This window comes from Loxodonta africana, chromosome 1, assembly GCF_030014295.1.
Source record: "Loxodonta africana isolate mLoxAfr1 chromosome 1, mLoxAfr1.hap2, whole genome shotgun sequence".
Lineage (NCBI taxonomy): Eukaryota > Metazoa > Chordata > Mammalia > Proboscidea > Elephantidae > Loxodonta > Loxodonta africana.
Window position 1 is genome coordinate 11,362,750 of NC_087342.1, and position 12,147 is coordinate 11,374,896.

At 40.6% G+C, this 12,147-nt stretch overlaps 1 protein-coding gene across 2 annotated transcripts in view; it reads left to right on the forward strand.

Annotated features, from left to right (window-relative positions):
- Positions 1-12,147, forward strand: part of GTF2E1 (general transcription factor IIE subunit 1) — a 37,760-nt gene that overhangs the window by 9,165 nt on the left and 16,448 nt on the right. For both annotated transcript variants that reach the window (XM_010592928.3, XM_003412974.4), the window contains exon 3: positions 9,450-9,651. In XM_010592928.3, the coding sequence (XP_010591230.1) occupies positions 9,450-9,651 (202 nt within the window). The remainder of the gene's footprint in view (positions 1-9,449; positions 9,652-12,147) is intronic.

Here is a 12,147-nt window from a genome sequence, read left to right on the forward strand (position 1 = left end):
GACTTCTGTAGTGCTTTTGAGGCTATTCTGACAACTTTTTTTGGACTTCTTCATTTCAGGAAGTATTTGAGCGCCTACTTGTGCAAGTCACAGCCAGACAGTAACAATTCAGTGTACTTACCTGCTTTTGTTAGTGGAAGTACAAAGTGCTATCGGGAGTGTATCGCTAGGGTATATACTGTGTATTCAGCATTTGGGGAAGGTCTCTAGAAGAAGTTAAGTAACAGCTGAGACCTGAAAAATAAATCAGAGTTAGCCAGATGAAATAAGTTAACAACTAGGTAGATATTTAGTGTCTCTTAGCAAGGCATTAATAGAAGGGAATTATAAATAAAAGATAAATAACTTGTCTCATTTTGTGAAATACTTTTAAGTATTTTCATTATCAACTCAGACTTTAACAAAACAGGCGTTTTTGTAGTATGTCTGTCAAGCATTAACATGAGAAACTTCAAAGTCCCAGGTTATATAGTCGTTTTATCTTGATATTTAAAAACTGGAAAAGAGCCTGCAGCTTTGCTAATTAGTGGATCCATGTTGTATTATTTTCTAGACATAAAATTTTTGGGAAGAGCGAGGGCTATTAAGTTAGATTGTCCCTTTGTTATGGCTGAATTCAGGAGTATAGACTACTTTTAGATCACAGATTTGTCTTTTAAAAACTTTATCAGAGACTTTAAACTTTCACACATGAAACATTTTGTTATAAAAACTTTACAGGTTTGTGCACGTGTTTAATTTTCTGATTTTTGCATACATGTGTATCGTGCATTTTAAATAATTTGTAATTATATTTTTAAAAACAGGAAAACCCAGTATCAATTAAGATTATTGACAAAAAGAGCTAGAGATAGCATATGACCTTTTTTATTTCTTATTTATTGTAATACAGTCAATTTGGGGGGGAAAAGAAAGTCCTTTAAAAAACTGGCATTTGTATTAAGTGTTTGCTGTGTCCAGACCTATTTACGTTGAAAGGGACTTAACTAGGATAGATCTTAGTTATTAAAAAAAAACAAAAACCTTAACTATCCTGGGTATGAGAATTGTTTGAGTGAGTGATAGAGGAAGGTTTTAGAATATATCTGGAGCTCTTTCTAAATAGAAAACTTTCTCTTGGTTTTTACCATTAACTCTATCAGCTTTCCTAAAGGAGCTCTGGGTTTTGGTTTTGTGATTCTCTGCAGATGTTGGTGTTTCAGTGGTCCAGTCTCCATCACCACGGTGGAAGGTGTCATCCAGCCCCTCAGAGAGGGTAATCTAAAATAATGTGCTACTCTTACCTTCACTCATCATTTAGTTCCTATTTAATTTCATGAAACTTTCTAAGAGAAGGCTACCCCACTGCTTAGCCTTCTTTATTTAGGTGATTGATCTGTGAAGCTTTTTGCATTTCACCGAGGGTTATTCTCTGGAACTAGTTACGATCAACAGATGGGCCATGGAAGAGACGGTCTAAAATTCTAGCAAAACATACACATATAGTCTAGATTATTCGAATCAGGGAGTTGAGATAGGGTAGGGAACAAGAAAACATTTTGTAAAAGAAAGCCAAAACTGAAACAATTAGGTTGTGGCCAGTCTGAATGAAGGGGTACAGGAGAGCAAGAATAAGGCGCTTAATCCTAGTATTGCTTAGTGAGAACGCGTATTAACCACCCAAAACTGATATTTGCCTTAATTGAGTTACATCCCTACCAAACCAAAACCAAATCCATTGCTGTCAAGTAGATTCCGACTCAGGAACCTTATAGGATATAGAGTAGAACTGTCCCATAGGGTTTCTGAGTAGTAACTGGTGGATTTGAACTGTCAATCTTTTGATTAGCAGCTGGGCTCTTAATCACTGTGCCACCAGGGCTCCTACATTCCTACAGTGAAGCCTGAACTTGTAATGATTGGGAACCTCCCTTCTGAGAACATACTTGCCTTTTGATTATTATTTGGCTTCTCATTTGGACTTTCCTTTAAGGAGAAGATGTGCTGATTCGGCGGCATTAGGGCCTAGTCTGCTTGTTAGTTCTGTTTTTTGTTTTAGTTTTTCACTATTAATATCTTGACATCCTCCCTCGGTCCATACATTCCCTTTAGAAACCTTTGTCATTTTCCTTTTCTTCCCTTCTTGTTTTGCTCCGTATTCACCCTCCATTATGAAGAAGATGGGGAATAAACATTTGGTGTGTATAGTAGGGAGGAGGGAGCTATCTTTTTCTGCTATATTTGTGCTCTGTTTAAATAGATGGAGTTTTCATTCTGAGCTCAGCCCTGTACTCTCAGCTATCCTGTCTCCTGGTTGCCAAATCCTTAAAATTGACCATGTTTCTAATTAATTGATGGGGGTATCTGATGGCTTCCAGCTCCGTTTCCTCATCAACAGCTCTTAAGATGAACTGTGGATTATGTTAGCAAGTGGAGAGTATTCAGGGACTAGACTGGAAGGCTTCTAGACTTTACTGCTTCTCTGATAAAAAGTTCCTAACTTAAGAACTTTGTACAGACACCTTCCAGTGAACCTGGATGAGCTCCTGAGGAACATCTGAAGTGCTGGCCTCAGAAAAATGAGCCCAGCCAGGATTGTGTTACCAGTGTTCATTCACACACAAGCTAAGTATTTTCCTACTTCAGTTTACAGCTTTTTTCCCCAGTCCACCACTCTTTTTCCTAAACATTTAGATTCTCTATTCTTCCCATTCAGACTTTTGTCTTTGGTGTTTCTGGTTGAGCTTCCTCCAAATGTATAATGCTTGGTGTGATCCTTTATTTCATTAAATGAAAAAGCCTAGCCTTTGCCAATCAGTCCCTGGATTCAGAAATTCAATCAAGCAAAACCGGATGTTGTAGTACCTGAAATATGGGGGTTCTGTGGAGTCCAAACAAAGACTACCTGATATGACATCCCTCAGATCAGTAGAAAAGCATCTTGTGGTTCATAAATACCTGTTTTAGATTTAGAAAGCTTTCTGACCATGGATACACATTTCTGTTCTAGTGACCTCAAACGTGAGTGGTTTAGTTAATGGTACTTCCAAGTTAAGTTCAGCAACATGCTTCCCAAAAGTGAGAGGTGAGGTGGGATCGTGTTCTTCTTTTAGGTGTTTAGGCTAGAAGGTATGCAAATAACTTTATATTTCCCATTTTTAATTTAAAAATTATACAAGTATAATGCCAGAGAAAATTCAGGAGAGAAAAAAGTCACTCAAAAACCCACCAGCCTTTTGCATGTAACTTTCTAGTTTTGGATTACATGAGTATATTTCTTTAAGTAGTTGCAGTCATAGCCTGGAATAGTTTACGATCACTTGGTTCTTTATACACCAAATTGTATTGTTTGTATCTCGTGTTCAAAACGTGTTTTATTAGGTACGGTTTTCCTGCCTTCCATTCCACCCCTTTTGGATACTTTTACTTTATCTCTTTTTTTGCTAGTAAGGGTAAGATGCTTTGAGTACCTTTGTATATATAGCATTTTATTCCTTTTAAGTTTTTCCTTAAGAAGAATTCTCAGTAATGGGAATATTGAGCCAAAGGGTATAGTTTTATGGCTTCCGTAAAGGCGTATATACATTGTTTTATTGTGGGTGGGGTAAAACTGTGAGGTATTTGAATTAGAAGTAGTTTGGGAGCTTCTATTACTGAATTCCCCCCATGTGTCCGTCAGTTTTTTGTACTGTGGGAGCTTGTGTGTTGCTGTGATGCTGGAAGCTATGCCACCGGTATTCAAATACCAGCAGAGTCACCCATGGCAGACAGGTTTCAGCTGAGCTTCCAGACTAAGACAGACTAGGAAGAAGGACCCAGCAGTCTACTTCTGAAAGGAATTAGCCTGTGAAAACCTTGTGAATAGCAGTGGAACATTATCTGATATAGTGCCAGAAGATGAGCCCCTCAGGTTGGAAGGCACTCAGAGTACGACTGGGGAGGAGCTGCCTCCTCAAAGCAGAGCTGACCTTAATGATGTGGATGGAGTCAAGCTTTCGGGACCTTCATTTGCTGATGTGGCATGACTCAAATGAGAAGAAACAGATGCAAACATCCATTAATAATAGAATCATAGAATGTACAAAGTATGAATCCAGGAAGATTGTCAGAAATGAAGTGGAACGCATAAACATCAGTATCCTAGGCATTAGTGAACTGAAATGGACTGGTATTGGCCATTTTGAATCAGACAGTCATATGATCTACTATGTCGGTAATGACAGCTTGGAATGGCATTGCATTTATCATCCAAAAGAACATTTCAAGATCTATCCTGAAGTATAGCACTGTTGGTGATAGGATAATATCCATATGCCTACAAGGAAGACAAGTTAATATGACTGTTACTCAAATTTACACACCAACCACCAAGGCCAAAGATGAAGAAATTGAAGACTTACCAACTTTTGCACTCTGAAATTGATCAAACATGCAGTCAGGATGCATAGATAATTACTGGTGATTAGAATGGAAAAGTTGGAAATGAAGAAGGATCAGTAGTTGGAAAATATGGCCTTGGTGACAGAAATGATTCTGGAGATCACATGATAGAATTTTGCAAGACCAACGACTTCTTCATTGTGAATACCTTTTTCACCAACCTACGCGATGACTGTACATGTGAACCTCATCAGATGGAACACGCAGGAATCAAATCAACTACATCAGTGGAAAGAGACGATGGACAAAGTTCAGTATCATCAGAAAGAGGCCAGGGGCTGACTGCTCAACAGGCCGTCAATTGCTCATATGCAAGTTCAAGTTGAAACTGAAGAAAATTAGAACAAGCCCCACAAGAGCCAAAGTACGACCTTGAGTATATCCCACTTGAAATTAGAGACCACCTCAAGAATAGATTTGACGTGTTGAATACTGATGATCGAAGACGGGATGAGTTGTGGAATGACATCAGGGACATCATTCATGAAGAAAACGAGGTCATTAAAAAGACAGGCAAGAAAGGAAAGACCAAAATGGATGTCCGAAGAGACTCTGAAACTTGCTCTTGAACATAGAGTAGCTAAAGCAAAAGGAAGAAGTGCTAAAGTCAAAGAGCTGAACAGAAGATTTCAAAGGGCGGCTTGAGAAGACAAAGTAAAGTATTATAATGAAATGTGCAAAGACCTGGAGATAGAAAACCAAAAGGGAAGAACACGCTTGGCGTTTCTCAAGCTGAAAGAAGTGAAGAAAAAGTTCAGGCCTCAAGTTGCAATATCGAAGGATTCTGTGGAGAAAATATTGAACAATAAAGAAAGTGTCAAAAGAAGATGGAAGGAATACACAGAGCCACTACACCAAAAAGCATTGGTCAGTGTTCAACCATCTTGAGAGGTAGCATATGATCAGGATGCGATAGTACTGAAGGGAGAAGTCCAAGCTTCCCTGAAGGAATTGGAGAAAAACAAGGCTTCAGGAATTGACAGAATACCAATTGAGATGTTTCAACAAACAGATGCAGAGCTGGAAGTGCTTACTTGCTGATGCCAAGAAATTTGGAAGACAGCTACCTGGCCAACCAACTGGAAGAGACCCATATTTATGCCTATTCCCAAGAAAGGTGATCCTGTCAAGTGCAGAAATTATAGAACAATATCATTAATATCACATGCAAGTAAAATTTTGCTGAAGATCATTCAAAAGCAGCTGCAGCAGTATATCAGCAGGAAATGCCAGAAATTCAAGTTGGATTCAGAAGAGGATGTAGAACCAGGGGCATCATTGCTGATGTCAGGTGGATCCTGGCTGAAAGCAGAGAATACCAGAAAGATGTTTACCTGTGTTTTATTGACTATGCAGAGGCATTTGACTGTGTGGATTGTAACAAATTATGGATAACATTGTGAAGAATATTAATTCCAGAACAGTTAATTGTGCTCACGAGGAACCTGTACATAGATCAAAAGGCAGTTGTTTGGACAGAACAAGGGGATACTGTGTGGTTTAAAGTCAGGAAAGTCAGGGTTGTATCCTTTCACCATAGCTATTCAATCTGCATGCTGAGCAAATAATTTGACAAGCTGGACTATATAAAGAAGAACGGGGGATCGGGATTGGAGAAAGACTCGTTAACAACCTGCCTTATGCAGATGACACAATTTTGGTTGCTGAAAGTGAAGAGGACTTGAAGCACTTACTGGTGAAGATCAAAGACCACAGCCTTCAGTATGGATTGCACCTCAGCATAAAGAAAACGAAAATCCTCATAACTGGACCAATGAGCAACATCATGATAAACGGAGAAAAGATTGATGTTGTCAAGGATTTCAGTTTAATCGGATCCATAATCAACACCCATGGAAGCAACAATCAAGAAAGCAAACAATGCATTGCATTGGGCAAATCTGCTGCAAGAGACCTCTTTGAAGGGTTAAAAAGCGATGATGTCACTTTAAAGACTAAGGTGCGCCTGACCCAAGGCATGGTATTTTCAGTCACCTCATATGCATGTGAAAGCTGGACAGTGAATAAAGAAGACGGAAGAAGAATTGATGCCTTCGAATTGTGGTGCTGGCGAAGAATCCTGAATATACCATGGACTCAGAAGAAAGAACAAATCTGTCTTGGAAGAAGTACAACCAGAATGCTCCTTAGAAGCAAAGTTGGCGAGACTATGTCTCACGTACTTTAGACATGTTATCAGGAGGGGTCAGTCCCTGGAGAAGGCATCATGCTTGGTAAAGTAGAAGGTCAGCAAAAAAGAGGAGGACCCTCGAGGAGATGGATTGACACAGTGGTTGCAATAATGGGCTCAAGCATAACAACAATTGTGGGGCTGTCACAGGACCGGGCAGTCTTTCACTCTGTTGTACATGGGGATGCTATGAGTTGGAACCAGCTCTGTGGCGCTAACAACAACGGGTACTGAATTAACCTAGAGACCTAGGTAAATAAGATATAATTCAAAGTTTTAAAAATGAGCTCTTGTGTTTTTATTTAATAAAATCTTAGAGATAGGAATTTAGAGATTAGTCCAGCTCATCAAATGATATGTGTGCATGTGTGTGCATGTTCTCTTGCCTCTGTTGTGCTGCTGGTTTGGAGGATCTTACAAAATAATAAAATCAAATAAATCTAGAGATATATAGATTGCTAGGATGTTTCTGACCAGATCTTAGGGAAGAATATAACAGCTGTCATAGAGATTCAGCTTGTGTGACTCCATGGAAAAGATTTAGGGACAGGTAGATTTTAGGATTATCATGAAGAAATCTTGAATAACTAACTCTAAGTGATTTTATAAAATGGCTTATTTTATAAGCCTCTAATCACTCTTAGAAATACCAACAATGGGAATAGACTTCTTCCAGTGGTAAGTTCTGAGTCACTGGGAATATTCAAGTAGACTTGGTGTCTACTTGGGATATTCATATATTCTGTTCCACACGAAGGAGCCCTGGTGGCATGGTGGTTAAGAGCTTGACAAGAGATTGACAACATCAATCTTTATAAGAGCTTGGCTGCTAACTGAAAGGTTGGCAGTTCCAATCTACCAGCCACTCATTGGATATACCCTATGGGGCAGTTCTACCCTGTCCTGTAGGGTCACTGTGAGTTGGAATCAACCTGATGGCAACGGGTTTTTTTGGAGTGAAAATTATAAAAACACTGCTGGTCTTAAGTTGTTTTCCATAATACCAAAGACTCCAAGAAGAAAAATAGGAATTTTGCATTTGGCTTTCACCAGGCTAGTTCTCTATTATAATGGTGTTTTTGTGATAAACACAAGACCCGGAGATTCAGGCTAGCTTTCCCACTTGTCATATTTGCCAGAGATGTAATTGCCGGGAGACAGTTCTGGGTCTCATGTTTATGCGTGTCTTCCGAGCAGAGGCGCTGACTGCCTTTTCCCTGGAGTATCTGTCCAGGGATTTTTGTACAGTGAATAGCCTTGGAAGATAGAGATACTGTGTCTCTCCAGAGCAAAGGACAGGTTAGTTTTGTGTTCAGTATAAGAAAGAAAAGCAGGTATAAAGCAGGTATGTTTATGCCCATTTGAAAAAATTTGGGCTCCTTAAGCTTGGAATTTCACAGGGCCAGGTGACACTGCACATACAACAGGTTATATTAAAAAAACATATATATATATGTATATATAACCTGTTGTGTGTGCAGTGTCACCTGGCCCTGTTTGTGTCACCCTTTGGGAATTGGGGCTCAGGGATCCAGCACAGATGCTGACACTGGCTAATGCTGTTGCCATGAGTAATAAAGTCCTTTGTCTCTGACCCAAGGTTCTTGTGTCTTCTGCTGGCATTGAAAGTAGGGTAAAATCTTAGACCCTTCACAGTTCTTGACAGTAATATAAAAGCTACTCATCTAAAAAAAATTCTTGACAGTAATATAAAAGCTACTCATCTAAGAACTGCAAAATGCATCCCTATCAGTAATTCTTGTTAAATATTAATCTAATTTAAGCCATGAGTCTCTGGAAAGTTAACCTGGAGGAGGCTAGAATTCAAGTTCCTTATAACTATGTGCTCTTTTTTCCTCTTGTATTTTTTTGTCACAAAGCTGAATTTATTCCAGTTAAAATACTGTCATTCTGAGATTGCTGTTATGAAATGATGGTGTCTTAGGCTGGGTTCTCTGGAAAAGCAAAACCAGTAAAGCATGTAAATATCTGTATAAAAAAAAGTGAAACCCGTTGCTGTTGAGTCGATTCCAGCTCATAGCGACCCCATAGGTCAGAGTAGAACTGCATGTTAGATTTTCCAAGGAGCTCCTGGTGGATTTGAACTGGCAACCTTTTGGTTAACAGAGGTAGCACTTAACCACTATGCTACCAAGGTTTCCTAAATATCTATATAGGATCCTATTCATCTGACCTCCGGTTCTTGGAACTTGAGCTAGGAGCTTACCTGTCACCTTGCCTGCTGATCTTGGGGCTTGTCGGTCTTCGCAGCCTGTGAGCAAGAGCCTGCTGACTTATCGGTTCTGGGTTCACCAGTCCCTGCGGCTTGGTGAATCAGGAGAAGCCTCCAGCCTGACTCATGGATTTGGGATGTTCCAGCCCCTACAACCACATGAGCCATTTCTTTCATATAAATCTCTCTGTCTGGGAAACCCAGAACCGGCAGGTCAGACAGCAGGGCTCTTGCTCACAGGCTGTGAAGACCCACAGATCCCAAGATCTGCAGGCAAGATGGCGGGTAAGCTCCTAGCTCAAGTTCCAAGAACCAGAGGTCAGATGAATAGGATCCAGCTGTGAGATCGAGAGAGAGCAAAAGGTTCCCATTAGACAATTTCTATACCAGTTGTTCAGTGACATTAGTTAACATTTTCACAGTGTGTCAACATCTCTTTAATTTTGTTCTGATTGTTTCCAGTACTTTATAGTTTGCCTGCCCCCATGTCTTCTCACCTTGAAGGTTTTATAATACATTTTGGGATGGTGGTGGTGTAAATTGCTGGCTAAAGGCTTGTCTTGAGGCCTTCACTTCCCTGACTGGAGGCTTTTGTTTTCTCTGTAGGAACTTTCCGCTGTACTTTTTGTCAGACAGAGGTAGAAGAGGACGAATCAGCAATGCCCAAAAAAGATGCGCGCACACTTCTGGCAAGGTTTAACGAACAAATTGAGCCTATTTACGCACTGCTTCGGGAGACAGAGGATGTGAACTTGGCCTATGAAATACTTGAACCAGAACCCACAGAAATCCCAGCCCTGAAACAGAGGTGAGTGTAGGCCCCGTGGTCTTACCAAGAACACTTTAAGTTCACTTTTGTTTTAACTGCCTGTACTTTGGAGAGCAGGTGCAGGTAAGTAACTTACCAGGAAACGAAAGCCTCTGTGCTGACGTAGGTTGTAAGCTCTGCAGTTCCTGTCCTATTAACTTGTGCCTGTGATGAAATCGTTTGTACCGAATCCAGAACAGTATGGGCCTTAGGCAAAACCTTTAAATAGTCGGGTTTGCCTTCAGGTACTCGCTTTGCTTGGGCCTTCTGCAGCTCAGCCAATTGTTCACTAATCTTAAATTGGTTAGTACCTCTTGGGGATATTTGAATTTTTCTAGCCAACTTCTGAAGGCTGAAGTTCTTTAAGGGATACAGGTTTCTCCGTTCTATTTTTTTGTTTCTGGAGTATTTTAACCACTCATTTCTTGTCTTGCTTAGTTTTAAATATAACTTCCTTAAAATTGAAGTACATTAGCTGTTATCAGTAGGTTAATACTTCTATGTCTCCCTGTTTTCATCTGTGTACCCTAATTTTGAATTGCAGAGGTAGCCTTAGTTTTGCCGTGCCTTGAGAAGTAGTTTATATTCTTTTTTTGAATACACCAGGGAGAATTAGGGTCAGGGAGTTCTTTCCTATGCTACTGTTTTTTTTTTTCTCCTCCGTGAGGTCAAGCTGAGGGCTTAGAGTTTACGTCCACCTACTCCCTTCCCTAGAGCCCAAAGGTTCATTCAGGCTGTACTTGTATAGTTTTTAGGATCTCTCGTAGTATTTTAACCCTGATGGCGTAGTGGTTAAGAGCTACGGCTGCTAACCAGAAGGTTGGTAGTTCGAATGCACCAGGCGCTCCTTGGAAACTCTATGGGGCAGTGCTGCTCTGTCCTGTAGGGTCGCGATGAGTTGGAATTGACTGGATAGCAATTGGTCTTAGTATTTTATTCCCTCTGGTACTGATGCTAGAGCCCTGGTGGTGCCGGTGGTTAAGTGTTCAGCTGTTAACCAAAAAGTCGGCAGTTCAAATCCACCAGCCACTCTTTGAAAACCCAGTGGGGCAGCTCTGCCCTGTCCTATAGGGTTGCTGTGAATCAGGATTCACTCGAGGGTTTCGGTTTGATGCTGTTGCTACAGAGTGACCAGTTCCGGGCAGCCTGAGCACACTGAGTCTCTTCGGTGGTTAAACCCAGCCCAGTTGTACGTGAGATTTTGTATGTGTACAAGCTATGAATTTTCTAGCCTAGCACCATGTATTAGTTGGGTTGCTTTTTGCTGCGCATAACAGAAAAATCAGCTAGAGGCAGATTGAACAGTTAGAAAAACTAATCTTGTGTGACAGAAGTCCTGAGGTACTGCAGTTCAGACCTGGTTAATTTCACAGCTCAGTTATATTCTCAAGGATCTAGTTTTGTTACATCTTTACTCTCTGCTGAACACGTCCTCTTGGGCCCATGAGGGGAGCTAGCCTAAGATGGCCATGTTTTTGTAGGCATCACATGCAGATGGTAATGTCCAAATACAGAAAAAGGAACCATCCTTATGTCCTCTTTTAACTGAAGGAAGCTTTCCCAGAGGCCCTCCTTCATCCCACTCTTCTAATGTCTCTCTGGCCCAAATTGCTTTATATGCTTATTTCTAAACCAGCTTCTGGCAAAGAAAATAGGATCACAAGATTGGTGCTTAGGCTGGTTAAGATTAACTTCCTAGGGCTGGGGAATGATCTGGTAGAGTCCTTTGGAGCAAATAGCCAGCAGTATCCAAACAAAATCAGTAAGCGAAGAAAGGGAGGGGCCACCACTGGTGGGCAACCGGTATCAGCCACATAACTGGAAGTCTTCAGTTTTTGTTACTGGTCATTTGATCTTTTATGAATTTTTAAAAATCCTTTTCTGTCCATATAAGTTACACTCTAGTTGTAATACAAACACCAGTGAGGGAAGTTGCTTTCCCCAAAATGCAAAATATGCTGAGGGTCGCCGTGAGTCAGAATCGACTTGATGGCAGCTGGTTTTGTTTTTATTTTCGGTTTATGGTTTGATGATTTCATGCTGAAATATGAATATGTTCTGTATCTGTCAGTGCTTTCTACACAGTAACCTATGAATTACTCGTGTTTCCCCTTCTAACTGTAGTGTATGTCTTGTTTATTAAGATGCTTCCCCACAATAATAACATTCAGTCACCACACCACTGATACCTGCTTCTAATGTTCACCACCTGCCACAGTCCCTCCCCATCCCAGGAGCTTTATTTAGATGTCTCTTACTCCATGGCTAAGAGAAGTCTGAGTGGAGCAGTGACACCAGAGGCCCAGCAGCAGCTCACTGTATCAAGTCAGCTGCTTCTCATCAGGAATCACGGTGACTCTAGCGATTCAGAGGAATCAGGAGTTAGCGGAAATAAACTGATCAGGAAAGAGAATTCTCAACAGCCTGAGGAAGAAAGGGGGAAATAGAGGCAGGAAAGAGAAACAGAATGGAGTACCTAGATTTGCCGGTTAGAAC